The following is a 14,783-nucleotide window of genomic DNA, read 5'->3' as shown; positions in this document are numbered from 1 at the left end:
AGACAGGGTAATACAACAGCGGGGGTCTTAGCAGCAGGGGCTGCAGCAATGGGACAGGCCCCCAACTTCTTAAACAAACGTGGGGGGGCTCTTCTAACGGGATGCAGTGCCCTCTACGCCCAAATGCCCTTGTTTTCGGCTTCGCATCTCAGACCCCTCCTCCTCCCCACTCCTCCAACTCCCACCCTTCAGATTTGTCCTCCCCTCCTCTCCCAGGCAGGTTACAGCCCTTCCGAGCCTGCAAGGGAGCGGGGCGAGGGGCGCAGAAGTGGTGGCCCTTAGAAGAAAAGAGCAGAGGCTTTGTCCCACGGATCCCCTGCCGATCAGCACGCTTACTTTCCTCCTCCCAGATGCCTGCTGCCAGCTACGCTCAACAGATGCACCAGCGGGATGTGTGGGAAGCACCCACGTTCCAGAAAGGAGATGCCTCGATGCTACTCTCACGGGGGAGGGGAAGGCCCAGCTGGGAAGCTACTTTCAGCTCCACGTCTCTTCAGGTAGAACAGGGCACACCCACCAAGGCTATGCACTCCTCTCTCTGCAGCAAGAACTCAGGAATCGGGCAACGGTTTACTGAGCCCCGGACTCTTGCTTTAACCCATGCCCTGGCGAGTACAACACAGATCTAAGCACCGAAGTTCTGATGCGGGGTTGCCCAGGTTTGAAGAAAACAAAGCCAAAAGCTGGCCTGACCTCTCGTATCCTCCCAAATAACATACGCTTAGGCTTTAAAACGCAAGTCCCCACTGAAGTCGGCTGGTTTTCTATCCTTGAGGGAGTTGCTTTGGCTGAGTTCCCTGGGAAACGTTCTGTTTTCTTCGAAACTCCTCTCTCTTCTGAGGTAGATAAAGGATAGATAAAAGGTGGAACTTTCTGGAAATGCATAGGTTCAGTGCAGCCCCGTGAGCCAGACGTGTGAGGGCTGGGGGGCAAACCTGTGCAGGCTCGGCAAACCAGACCTTGACACGGAGGCACCCGCATTTCCCAGCAATTTCTTCAGGAGCTAAGCACGCATCTTGCAGATTTTGAGTCGGGTCTAGGTTGTGGTTTTCTCGTACTAGAGTAAAGCACTTTCCAGATCACTCCTCCTTCACTCACTACCCCTTGGCTCGCTCACGATCAAAAGTGAGGGCTGGGAGAACGTGGGTCACAGAAGCAGGAGGAGCAGCATCCTGGCCTCCACTCAGCAGCCTAACGGGGCTGCAAGGAAACAAGACTCACCCCACATCACCGGGAGCTCAAGAACGGAAGCTGGCGGCACTCACCAGGCAGGGAGAGTGTCGGCAACAAAGCGGCCCCCGCGGTTTGGCCACAAAGACAAAGGACTTCATTCATCATCCGTATTTATTAGGCGCCTGTTCCGTGCAAGGCACTGTGCTAGGCGCGGGGAAAGATACAAAGACAAATCCGACAGGACTGCCCTCAAAGAGCTTACAGTCTAGGAAGGGAGCATACAGTGTCTGGAGAAGATATTTTAGATGTAAATAACCTCCCCCCACCACCCACCCCACAAAAAGAAAAAAAAATAAGAACTTAAGTTTACTCGACTTGGCTTCATTTTCTTCTAGTTCAGCAGCTTGACATAAAAAGCATGTACCTGAAAGTCTTTTAAAATGCACACTTTTACTCGTAAACAAAATTCATCTTCATTAGAAAAAAAGGCTGTTTATTGCAATTACGAAAATCCTCAAACATATCTTCAGTATTTTCATGAATTTTTTTCTTACGAATCTGTTATTTGTAAACAATTTCCTAAATCGCTTCAAAACGTGCAACTTTTGAAAGAGACCTCTTTAAACCCACTGGCCGTCACACAGAACATACACAGGCTCTCTACTAAAAGCCAAGTGTCTGAAACAAATAGGTGTTGTTTTACTACCCAAGTTCACAGCTTACGGCTTTTCTCCCTACACTCATCTCACGTCAACTCAAAATATTATAAAATAGCACCTCCAGTAACCTATACCTCAAAGACCCGAAGCTTTCAATCACGAAGCTTTAGATAGAATATTGGGGGAGAAATGTCTGATACAACCTTAAAGACCCATCTTCGTGCTATTACTAAGCCGGCCAGACCCACCAAAGAACTGTAAAACAATTCCAAAATAGGAAATTTACAATCACCCACTTTCCCATTACACCCTTAGGAATTTCTGAAGGGTCAGTTTTCTGTTATTTTCCTTTAAGCATCAAGAAACCAAATGTAATCAACTGGGGAAATAAAAAAGCACTGACAGAGCTTCTCCAGGCTAACCTGCTACAGAAAAGGACGATGTGAGCGAACTGCAAATTACTTGGCTTCTCACCAGAATTCTTTTAGGTACGTTTCTTGCAATCGTTCTCCTTTCCCAAGATCCTCTCTGGACTCAGACATTTCTAACACTTAGGTTTCTGTTCAATCTGAAGCCTTGGACTTCGTAAGACTTCTTGAAAACACAGACACTAAGGTAGATGATATGCTGATCAAACTGAACACAAGGCCATCTGTTTTCATGAAGAATCACGGTCAAGCAACAAAGCCGTGCGACCCAAAAATGAGTTCCTGAGACAGAGGTTTCTTATTCCCACGTTGGAGCATCCTTGTCCTGAGCAGCTGCCCGAAGTTCAGTAAAAACCAAAACCTAACCATTGTGCTACTGGGATCTTTCTGCTCCTCTTCCTCACCAAACTCCAAAGAAGCAGGCGAACTGGTCAAATAAACTTCAACTCAAGTGAACTTCAACATTCATCTCCGGCAACCTAACACACGCGCCATCACAGAGGTGTAGGGAACCACCACACGGGCGCCTGCACCTGGTTGGAACCGCAGGCTTATTGTGGTGCCCGCCTTCACGAATGCACCCTGGGGTTCAGCCGAGACACCTACGGATACTACGCTTCCACGTGTAATATCTGTACAAACTATAGAAAGTTAAATTTTCTGGGTATAAAATCTAACAGAAATAAAGTCAAATCAGGAGGAACAGTTGTGTGTTAGTCTTCTGGTCGCCTTCTCGTCATCACATTACTAAAGAGCTTTTCTGTTCAGTCTCTGCTGAACAGATACCACGCATTTTAGACTCCTGTGGTTATAGAAGAACCACTGTTTAAGTTAAGGACTCTCCAACTCCGTCTTACAGATAAAGAAACCGAGACCCTGAAGAGCTGAATGAAGAAGCTGGGGGCCACACCCACTCTGGTATTGGTGATCGGACACCTGCAACCTTTGACACAAACCACGGGATCACACACAGTGACCGCTAAAACCAATGTAAGGAAATGGGGAGGTGTTTCATAGGAGGTAAATGGAACAACTGTTAGCTTAAACCTATTCTTAGAAAACATTAGCCCTTTTTGGTTACTGCTGAGAGTGTAACTACAGTGTCTGGTCTTGCTTTTAAGGGTAATTGATTTGTACTTGCTTCCTTGAGGACATTTATTTGTTCACAGTAAGAAAAAATCATGTTAAATATGATCACATATTCAACCGTGTATTATTCTGCATTTAAATTATTTCTATATACATTTGGATTCTTCTACTTTTCACAAAGTAAAATTAATTTATGCAGAGAATGAAACGAGAGATCCTCTCTGTAGAAGTTGTTGGCAGCCTGAAAATTAGTCACTTCCTTACAGGATGGGAAACCGCTTTAAGGAGAGGCCGAAAGAGGGTCCAGGGTCACGGAAAACATAATGAAAATTGTAAGTGAATTCTGATTAGCCGGTAATCAGAGCTACAGGAGAAAGGACAGGCTTAGAGAATTAATCTGAGGGAACTTTTAACTCCCTTCCTTGCTAGGTAACCGCAAAGCAATTCAATAAACTTCCGGGTGTCAGTTTCTTCATCTGCAAAGACCTAACATTCGAACTACTTACCTCATTAGATTATCGAGGAGAACACATAGTGAAACATATGAGAGTGCTTCTAAGTGGAAAAGCACACCAACAAATACTGATTATTACCGCAATAATTATTAAAATGGGGACCTACAAAAAATTTTAAATAATTACCACTCAGTGGCACGAGGCATGCTCACGAAAACAAACTTAACTCAGAAGGTAAACCATGCAAACGTTCTCAACTTTCAATGGCAATGCTAAAAATTCACACAAAGATATAATACAAAGGAACAATTTTAGAGAAAGCACTGAGACACACATATTTGGTTGACTTAAGAGACTTTAAAGTGAGTTAGAATGATTTCCAGCTTATAAAGAGGTATTTAGTCTTTAAGTGGAGAAGGTTGCTCGTCACCTGTAAGAAAACCAAGCATCAAGGGGCATTCCTAAGACAAATGGAACAAAATCCTGTCCCTCTTGGCTGTTTTATAAACCAGGTGTCTCACAAATAACCATCTTAATGCTTCCAGTAATGAGACACACCCTCAAAGAGAATGTCCGCTTCTGAATCACATCCGATGTGAACCTGCATGAATGCAAGGCATAAAATAGCATTCTCATAACTCCACAGGCGCCTAAAAGTTTTAACAACTCTTCATGCTCACTTTCTATTCCATAAAGAATCATGGACATACAGGGAATATCTCCAAGATAAATTTGTTACAAATCTTTATTATGTAGTTGTCTTATTTTTATAATACTCCACTCTGGTGGCCTCCTTTTGTGTGTGTTTGGTTTGTAAAATTGAGTCTAAATAGCACATTAACCTTTCAAATATGCCTTTTGATGTTAGTCTTATGCCCCCCCCAAAAAAAGTAACAACCAAAAAACAAATGAAGATACAAGGGAAGAGAAAAATGAGATAGGATTAAGTATAAAAATATGTTGCTTCAAATTCAGAATAATTTAATAACTCTTCGTTATTTCATATGTATCTGGAAATGGGACAGATACATGACCTGATCCTGTCACAAGAGGTAGAATTCCAGCATTTGGTACAACGTTCCAAGACAGGGTTAAAGTGACATTCCTGTTTCCCCTATAAAAAGATATAATAATAAACGGATGTCAGCAGAAACATTTTTAGTTCAAAGAAAACATTTTAATTCAAGCACTGAGGCTCAAATACTATAGAACTAGCTATTTGTAACTGGAACCCTCATCTATCAACAGAAGTTTTCTCGTCTTCTGAAATCCCAGGGACCCGCATTCTATTTGCAGGCATCCCATGATGACCTACCTAAATTCGCTCAGTTACAGTTATTAGAACCACCAGCCAAAAAGCTTAAATGAGTAAAACACAGAGAATATAAAGAGATTTGAGCTAGATGTCAGCAGGCAATGATTTGCAATCTAATTCTATCCTTATCTAGATTGTGAACACATCACAATTTCTCACGGCTGGCAATTTTTCGTCTGCAAAACCAGAGCTTTGGTTAAAACAGCTCTCCCCTAAAATCCTTTCCAATGTTTACTCGCAGAGCTTAAGAGCTAAAAATGACCCCAAAAGACCAGCCGTTCTAATTCCTTCACTGGGTGTGAAAGGAAACTGAGGTTCAGGGAAGTTCAGAGCAGCACAGCCAGAGCCCTCAGTGTCACCTCCTGCATGAATGCACTCTTTCTCCATTAAGGGTCCCCAAGAACTTCCCTCCCCATGTTCCAGAAGGAGCCCCCTGCCAACCACAGTCCTACCGCAGGTGGGACAGCCCAAGCCCCCTGCGCACTTGGGACTAGAAGCATCCGAGGGCTCTCTGAGCGTGACTGGGGTTCACATACTGCAAGAAACTGTGTGCTTTTCCTAAACCCCAGTTACTATGACAGTACTTCTACCCAATCCTCTGGTTTGGATCCGTATACGTTTCTTCTTTCTCAACTGTCCTCTTTGTACCCTCTAATCTTTTTCTTTAAAACAAAAAATACTTCACATCGTTCTCTCCCCCGCACAACTACAAGTAAAGAAGGACAAAGAATTGCTCACTTGAGGCCATTTCCATCGTCAAAGAAAAAATATTTTGTTTTCATATCTTTCAACAGCAGCTTTGGATTATCACCTCGCAGAACAATCTTGTCCCAAAGGACTACTTGGTTCAGAGCCTACATCAAAATGAAAATGAATTAGACAGCTCATCAGAAATTCATCTCCGTCACTTCAAATTCAAAGCAGTGCTAAGCAAATAGTTTAATTTATATTAATAATACAACTTTTGAGGGAATTGCTAAAATCTTAACGCACACAAAACAATAACAAGAGGATACACATAAGAAGTGGAGCTTTGCTGGGACAAAAGATGATCTCCCAGGAAATCACTGCTTTTGCTAAGGCAACTGTCATTGAGGGCCCCCACAGCTTACTCCGAGGGTGTAGACCTACTCGCTCTCCAGAGAGAGGCCCCTGGAGACACAGAAGGGATTATTAGAATCCCTGGAAGGAAAGCATTCTCGTAAATGACCTCTCCTGCCCAGCTCAGTGTGGACTCTGCATCGTGTCAGGGAAACTGAGGCAACTATTCCTGGTCCGTCACACTGTTAACAGGGGTCACTGCAGCCAGATTAGATCATGAATATTTACGTATCTCCAAGGTCTTTAAATTATCAAAGAACCACTAAAGAAATGAAGCCTTCTAAATATTTTTCCCTTAAATTAACCATAGGCACATCACTGCTTCATTTATGGCAACACTCTAGAAGCCAATTCTTTGAAACCGCTATTTTGACATATCAAAAGCAAGTTCTGTTTGGAAAATGAGGGGCATAAAATGAAGACAAAACACATTTGTGATCACTACTAAATCCCAAGACATCTGTTCTTATAAAGCTATTATGCATTATTAGCTTGGGAGGCCAACTGCTAGCATGTGGGGAGTGTGCTCACTCAAAAGGAATGTGGATGTAATTTCTAAGAGGTTTCAAATCTTCACCATAAAACCGCGAAGATTAAACAGAAACATCGAGACTGAAGAACATACAATCAAAGATATGCCGAAGTGAAATGACACCTTCTATACATTTATTCATTCACCAAAGCAATGATGTGTCAAAGTTCCAAGTTGTATTAACTCACTAGTCACACTGGGGTAAACCAGAATTATGAATATGATTTAGGTACACCTGTCGCCAAGGTGACACATAAATTTGGATAATTTGTCGAGACCTGTAGAATAGTATGTGTGTACACAGTCATTACTCTTACCTTCAGAGTAAGTTTTTCTAAATGACCCTTCTAACATTCTGTTGATTCTCAAGGACAAGGACCAAAACTCAGCCAACCCAATAATCCGAGTGCCTAACAAATTTTGTGGTATAAAAGGTATGCTCAAAATAAATGTAAAATGAATTGAAATACTAAAAATTCCAGTTAACTAATCAAACCAATCAACAGGTAAAGTTGATTAATTTTTCATCCCTTGAAAGGAAATATAGTTCAAATAACATACAGAAGTAGACTCATGTCTAAATACGAATTACCTCCAGACTGTATGGTAACAAACACAAGAGTGACTTAGGTGAAATAACAAAGAAGCACATTTTAATTCCATGGATTTCACTTTTGTACTTTAATTCATTTATCACAATCATTCACTTGACACTTTCAGGGGATTTCTGTTTTAGTGACATTCCGTACAAATATCTCAACCCTTACTCTTATCTGCAAAAAAAGCTCTAAATCAAAATGGACCAGTAAGTTTCAATCTACAAATTAACAATTTTAGTAGTGTTTTAACCTAATAGTTTAGTAGCTTTTCATTACAAAACTTCTGATAAAGTCTAGTTTATGATTAGAAAGACTACTTTTAAGTAAATAATTGGTGAATCCCATACAACTCCAGAGCAAAGGAAAATATTTCCCAGCAGACAAATGTTAACTGGAGATGTACGGCTTGGTAAGACTATCAAAACAGTTCATGAGAAGAAAAATAGAAATACTTAGATGGATTTTAAATTAATCTGACATGATTCAAACATTTGTCACCTTTACAGTTTTTAATTACATACATGGGTAATGAGAGCTGTAAATACAGCTCACAGAGTTTGCTGATTCACATACCTTTCTCCAGTCAAAGCTGTGGAAAGCAAACTTTGGCCTGAAGAGTGTGACACCCGAGCAGCAATGCCTCACCCCCATTTCCTCGTACACCCAGCATTCAGCAACATCCTTTCTGACCTTATCGTTGGAAATGGTCTCCAAAGATTTTCGGTCAAAAATTATTTGGAGCACAAACCCCAAAAGATGCATTTTTATTTACAAATGATGTGCACAGTACACGTTACTACTTTCGGACGATATCATCACTGATAGTCAAGGCAAATTTGCATTTCAAATAGTATTCCTGACCAATGTTGAATTTTCTCAGCCAACTTTTTTATTAGATCTCAGCTCTCTCTTTTTTTAATCCACTGTGGCTAAGCAGCTCCAAAGAGAAAGAAACCCACCAGCTCTGCCCCTTTCCTGTTGCTTACATGTGGTTGAACCGTTCACATTTTCAACCTGTGATTCCTTTGCAGGAATCTTTTCAACCATTTTTTCCATTTTGTGAGGATTCATTTATTTAAAAATAGATGACATCAGAGGAACCTTGGCGGCTCAGCGGGTTAAGCAGCCGACTCTTGATCTTGGCTCAGGTCATGATCTCACGGTTCGTGGGCTCAAGCCCCATCCATATCGGGCTCTGTACTGACAGCATGGAGCTTGCCTGGGAGTCTCTCAGTCTCTCTCTCTCTCTCTCTCTCTCTTTCTCCCTGCCTCCCTCTTTCTGCTCCTCCCCTGCACGCTCTCTCTCAAAATAAAAGTAAACTTAAAAGAAATAGGTAATATCACCCACTTAATTGGATTATACTGCACAACCTTACAAAATGCTGAAAATGAATGAATGAAGAAATGCAGGCAGTGTGGTCAACCTCCTGCCCGCTGAATTCCTCCTCTTCCTCCAGGGACGCTGCATGTTGTAGGAGACATGTAATCCCCTGACTTAGGGACTGAGTGTGAATATTAACGTCAGCCCGTATTGCAAGTATTAGTAAAGCTTCTTTCCCTTTTATTTTAAACAGAGAAACATACAGATCAACTTCTTTCCAGTATGGCGCGTGAGGAGCTTGGAAGTGGCCACTCCATCCTAAGAGCCAGTAAAAAGCTAATGAACTGAAAAACTGGCAACTCTTCCTAGATCCGTAAGAGAGGAAAAAATAGCTCTGAACGGTTTTCCTTATGGATTGCCCCGTCTGCACCCCAATCAGGGGACCACAATACTAGAGAGCTACAGAAGCAGAAAAAAGACAGAGGCTACCAAAGGAGATGTTTTCTTAGTAGAATCACCTCTCCGGAGGCCTGTGATTTTTACCAAACTCCTCAGGTCAGATACTCTGAATATATAAAATTTATATTCTTGGAGCACCTGGGTGGCTCAGTCAGTTGGGCGTCCCACTCTTGATTTCAGCTCAGGTCATGATCTCCCTTTTCGCAGGATTCTAGGGATTCTCTCTCTCCTCTCTGTCCCTCTCCCATGTGCTCACGAGCACACACAGTCTCTCTCTCTCTCAAAATAAATAAACATTTAAAATAAATTAATAAATAAAATGAGGTTTTAATGATCTATTAACTAATGAGGTTTTAAAGACCTATTAAAACTTAGATATGTGTGTGTATATATATATATATATATACTTACATTATTTTTTGTTGAATATTCTGCTGATAAATAAAGAAACAATTGCTTAACATTCCAATCAAATATGTTCTCTAGATGTAAATAAATTAAGGAATATATAAATCATGAGGCAGCATACCACTTTTAAACCACTCGTTCATAATTATCCACAACAATACTAATACTAAAATAGAAAAAAAGGAGAGGTGGGCCAGAAACATAGTGAGACACTAATTTAGTAAAAATACATGATATATATATATATGTGTGTGTGTGTATATATATACGTATACATATATATATATGTATACGTATATATATACATACCGTAAAATCTAGCTCATTTCAAAGAAAAATATATCAGCAAGATTATTAGCATTATCACCCCATACCTCTAGGCATTACTAGCTGAGATTGTTTGGTTAATAACAACAGAGCAATATAAAATTTAGCTTTCTGTGACATCGACTAAGTCTAAAAGAAAGAGGATTTCATCCTTCAAGCACTTTCGATTCCATGGATGTTCTAAAGGATAACCAGCCCTCGCCATTTAAATTTACTGATAAGCAAACATGAACTAGCTCATGTTAATTACACGAAGTATAATAACTTGTCCACATGGCTTTTGGACACATGCCAGCAGAGATCAAAATGTCTCAATCCATGAAGTGCTTTGGTAAGAATATGCAGTTGAATACCAATTTGATTTCATCAGCCCATCAGAGTGAAGGAAAAAAAATTCATGGGGATTCAACACAAGAGCTGTGTCACTGGGAAATGAACGGAGTTAATGTTTGCATTTTTATTAAGCATTATATGTAAATGGTGAAGTCTTTTCATTATGTGCATTTTCATACCAACGGCAACACATCTATTTCATTCCACGTTTAGACATGTGTATCCGCTAAGAATCACACTACTGCAGAAGAATGGAGAAGTCTAGGATAGCTCTTTAGAAGAAAGGGCACAATTTCAAGTTTCACAGCAGCATTAAGAAAAGCTGACTTAACTACAAATGAGACTGAATAATGTACAGTTGTTGAGAGATCAGGAAATTTCACTGTAATTCTCCAGGTACACAAAGCTACTACTTTCACAAGAGATCCAAGCTCCTTACTAGTTTTAAAATGACGTGAAGACTCAAAGGCAGACATACCAAGTTTCCCATGGGACTGTTGTCACGGTGCACTCTATTTCCCGAAAAAGTGTCTAGAGAGCTAATTCTTAGTCTCTTTCTAAACTCAACATTTCATTTCTAAAAAGTCCAGTTAAAGTAATCCCATGGCAGTCAAGAGCCGTATCAGGTAAACTCTCCGGAATGTTATCTGCTTCGACAGACAGGTGCTTTATCCAAGTTCAGACAGTGCCATCACCAGAGCCAATTTTAATACCGAGGTCTTAAAGAGCCAGGTGACTGCACTGGAAGGGGCAGGGAACAATGCTACCAAGACCCTAGAAGACTGGATTGGCCAAAATGAACAGTTTCCAAAGGTAGAAACTCAAGATAAAGAGAAAATATTAAATCACCCTCATTCTAAATTAACTCCTTTAAATATTAAGATTTTTCTGACTCCTATGATAAAAGTACTTATAAAAAAACGATAATGGCAAAATGCTCATACAGTTTACCAATGACCATTCTGATAATGATCTTCTAAACCTTAAGAGATGCCAATTCACTTTTTTAACCTAGGTTTCTCTCTGCTACTGTAAAATATGGATATTTTACTTGGGACTGTACATAAAATATTCCACCTACGTATATCTGCTATTGTAAAATATGGATCTGTACTTGGGATTGTACGTGAAAGATTCCATCTACATAGGCTGAGCACTGGTAACATCTTTCTTTCTGTAATCCAAACAACCTGGTATTTTCTTTCTGAAATAGATTCAAACTCTCTTACAGCTTTCAATCTAGTTAATGCTTCTGTAAACAATTTAAAGTAGGTTCATAAAAGGATAACTGAAGAATCCAAAAATAATTTTTTTCAAAGTGTGAATGAAAAGGTATGAAAACTCTTACTAATAGAAACATAGGTATGGAAACCTATGGGTGCAGATGTTTATCTTGAGAAACTTAACAGAAAAAGACCATGGGGGAAGGGGGGGAAAAAAGAGTTACAGAGAGGGAGGGAGGCAAACCATTAGAGACTCTTAAATACAGAGAACAAACTGAAGGTTGATGGAGGGTGGGGGAGAGGGGAAAATGGGTGATGGGCATTGAGAAGGGCACTTGTTGGGATGAGCACTGGGTGTTGTATGGGAGCCAGTTTGACAATAAATTATATTTTTAAAAAAAGAAACTAAAGTATGGCTGATTCAGGACATAGTCAAAAATCACTAAGCAACATGTGTATCATTATACAACTACAGAGAAAGCAATAAAACATTTTCTTAAAGGATATCAGCCGTTATATCAAATGTAATGAATCCCAGATCACTTCTTTCTCTAGGTCCAGTGAAGTCTTCTACATTTTTTCTAAAAATAAAGACAAAAGTATTATCATCCTTGAAATATAACGGCACATACAATTCACATAATTCCATAAAGCTGGACGCACAGGTGGAACAGCAATCCCAGAGAGAAACAAGTAAAAATCAGAAAAACCTGTAAGTGTGAAAACAGGATAAAAATGTTAATCTGACACAAAATGAGGTCTTTCGCCATATTCATATACCTTAACAAAGAATCCCTAGCGGGGTGTAAAAACTGCTCAAAATGTAAACACTTGCTGTAAAGCACTTTGATAGCATGGGTAGAAGGTTCCAGATGACTACAGGTGGTGTGGAAGAAGCTAAGATAAAGTGATAACCACTGTTGTTTATTGAGTGCTTATTATGTGTCTGGGCCAGGTGAAGAATGTATTTTCTTTATGATCTCAATCCTCACGCAACAAGCCTACAAGTTGGGTATTATTTCCATTCTAGACAAAAGGAAATTAAGGTCCAGGACGGTACGAAACTTGCTCAAGATTAACACCAGCTAACAGTTCCTGTGTCTATTTGAATCCAAAACACAGTATCTAATAAACTGCAATAGAGAAAAAAAGGGGGTGGTGGCGGGGGGTGGAGTCGGCGATTAGAGGACTGGCTTGCCTGCCACTCCAACAAAGAAATCAAGGAAACTGACGTTGAAGAACGAGAGTGAACTTGATGCAAGATGGAACAGAGAAGAGGTGAGAACCAGGGGGGGAAAAAGCAACGTATCCAAGAAAAAAGTGCCAGAGAACCAACATTATGAAGGAAAAAAACCCAAAAGCATTCACGAAATGACAACGTCATTCTGGAATCCCATTTTTGGCATTTTCGCCGATTTATTCACGCGGCGGACTTAGACCGTCTCCACCGCGCCGCATCGGAGAGCTGGGACGGCTACCGCGCTCGGCGCATCCCGACCCCGCCTGCCAACTTCAAAGCGGCAGCAGGCGTGCGCCGCCGGCTGAGGCAGGAAGGACAAAAGCGGCGGGGGGACGGCGGGGCCGGCCCCGCGCGCTCACCAGCGGCGGGGCGGACCGCACCGGAGCCCGGGCGAGCGGGCGGCGCACCGGGCGGGCTGCGCGCGGCCGGCGGCGGCGCCGCCGCTCTGCTGGTGTGTTGCTCCCTCATTGGCCAGGCGTGGGCGGGGGGAAGTGAGGAACAGGAAGGAAGCGGAGGCACTGGCCTGAGTAACACTCAAAATTAAAATTTAAGAGCAAGCCCGGGAATTTGCGGCGGAGGGGTGGGAGCTCGAGGGGAAGCCGGGAAGCCCGCGACGTCCACCCGGGCGTCCGCCCTCGGCGGCGACGGCCGCTCGGCAGCGGGGAGGGTGGGGGCGGCCCCGGGGCGGCGCGGACGCCCTGCCCCGCGGCCCCCCCCCCGCCCCCGGCGCGGCGGCCCGGCCTCGACGCCCACCCCGGCCCGGTCCAGGCGCCCCGCCCCGCCGGCCGGGCCTCGGCCGCACTCACAGCATGATCCGCGAGACGTGCAGCCGCACCGGGACGCTCCGGTCTTTGAAGGCGGTGGTGATGAAGCAGCCGAAGGTGAGCGCCGCCATCACGCTCAGGGAGAAGGCGAACAGCGAGTTCGCCCGCGACAGCACCGTGTTCATCGCGACCGTCTGCCCCGAGCCCCGTTCCACAAGCACACGGGGGACCCCGTTCCGGCCGCGGACCGGCTCCCTACGATCCGCGCCGCCTGCGCCCGCGCGCGTTCCGGGAGCGCGCGCCGCCGCGGCCCCGCCTCCTTTCCGGTCCTCCGACGCGCGCGCGCGCGCCCTCCTCCCGGGACACACCCACCCTCGCGGCCTATCGCCTCCACCAATCAGCGACGAGCAAGGGTTTCGCCACGGAAGACCCGCCCCTGTCCTGGCTTCCTCTCCTTTGGCCGCTAGGCTCGCCCACCCTTCTTTCCCGGTCCTTCGGTGTGGTGGTCAGAGTGCCGGTATTTCATTAATTTGCGCTTGAAACCAGCAGCAGAACAAGTTCGTTTGGAGTGTGTTCTGAGGCTGCGCGTTGGAAGCAGCACTTTACAAAACTCTTACCCTTTGTCACATCGGGTCAAAGTTACAACAGTTTTTTGGAGGGTATGGGACAGAAAGAGTGGCCGCCCGGTTCCCCAAAGCAGTGTGCCTTTACTTTACTTTCCACGTCAAACCTCAGTCGAGTTCCCAGTAATGCTTTGCCTTACAACTGCAGCTAAAGCTGTTTCTGACGGTTAAGAGCTGCTGCTACCAATTTTAAATATTTGCATTTTAACGTGACATTTCCCATAACTAAAAGAATAACCTCACGGGGTTCTTAGGCTCAAAGGAGATAATTACTGTGGGATTGCCATACAGCACAATGTATAAATATTTTATTTTGCTTTTTAATTTATTTTTGAGGGAGGAGAGAGAGAGACAGAGACAGAGCACCAGCGGGGGAGGGACAGAGGAGATAGATACAGAATCTGAAGGAGTCTCCAGGCTCCTAGCTGTCAGCACAGAGCCAGATGTGGGGCCCGAACCCAAGAACTGCGGGATCATGACGTGAGCCGAAGTCTGACGCTCAACCGACTGAGCCACCCAGGCGCCCCTTAATGTCTAAATATTTTAAATTAGCAAGCCATCGATATGTAACGGCCCTGAGTCTTGGCTCTGCACTCCGGATCTTCATTCCCAGGCCCTCCTGTCTCACACTTGCTTTTTGAATCTGGCCATTCAGTCCACTGTGTTTGGTCTGCCTGTGTGCACTGGACTATATCCCTGCATGACACGTTAGCTCATTTGTTGACAGCAGCCTG

The 14,783-nt window shown here is 43.4% G+C and overlaps 1 protein-coding gene across 1 annotated transcript; it reads right to left on the bottom strand.

Annotated features, from left to right (window-relative positions):
* Positions 1–1,328: 1,328 nt before the first annotated feature.
* SPCS3 (signal peptidase complex subunit 3) lies at positions 1,329–13,762 on the bottom strand. Its single transcript, XM_045452378.1, has 5 exons — positions 13,469–13,762; positions 11,930–12,003; positions 9,543–9,619; positions 5,858–5,973; positions 1,329–4,918 (listed from the first exon to the last, which is right to left on the bottom strand). The coding sequence occupies exons 1-5, from the start codon at positions 13,609–13,611 to the stop codon at positions 4,786–4,788; spliced, it is 543 nt and encodes a 180-aa protein (XP_045308334.1). The 5' UTR covers positions 13,612–13,762; the 3' UTR covers positions 1,329–4,785.
* Between the last annotated feature and the right edge of the window lie 1,021 nt (positions 13,763–14,783).

The sequence above is a fragment of the Leopardus geoffroyi genome, chromosome B1 (genome assembly GCF_018350155.1).
Source record: "Leopardus geoffroyi isolate Oge1 chromosome B1, O.geoffroyi_Oge1_pat1.0, whole genome shotgun sequence".
NCBI lineage: Eukaryota > Metazoa > Chordata > Mammalia > Carnivora > Felidae > Leopardus > Leopardus geoffroyi.
Note: the sequence above shows the minus strand (reverse complement) of the source record. Positions and strands in the feature narration are given on the sequence as shown.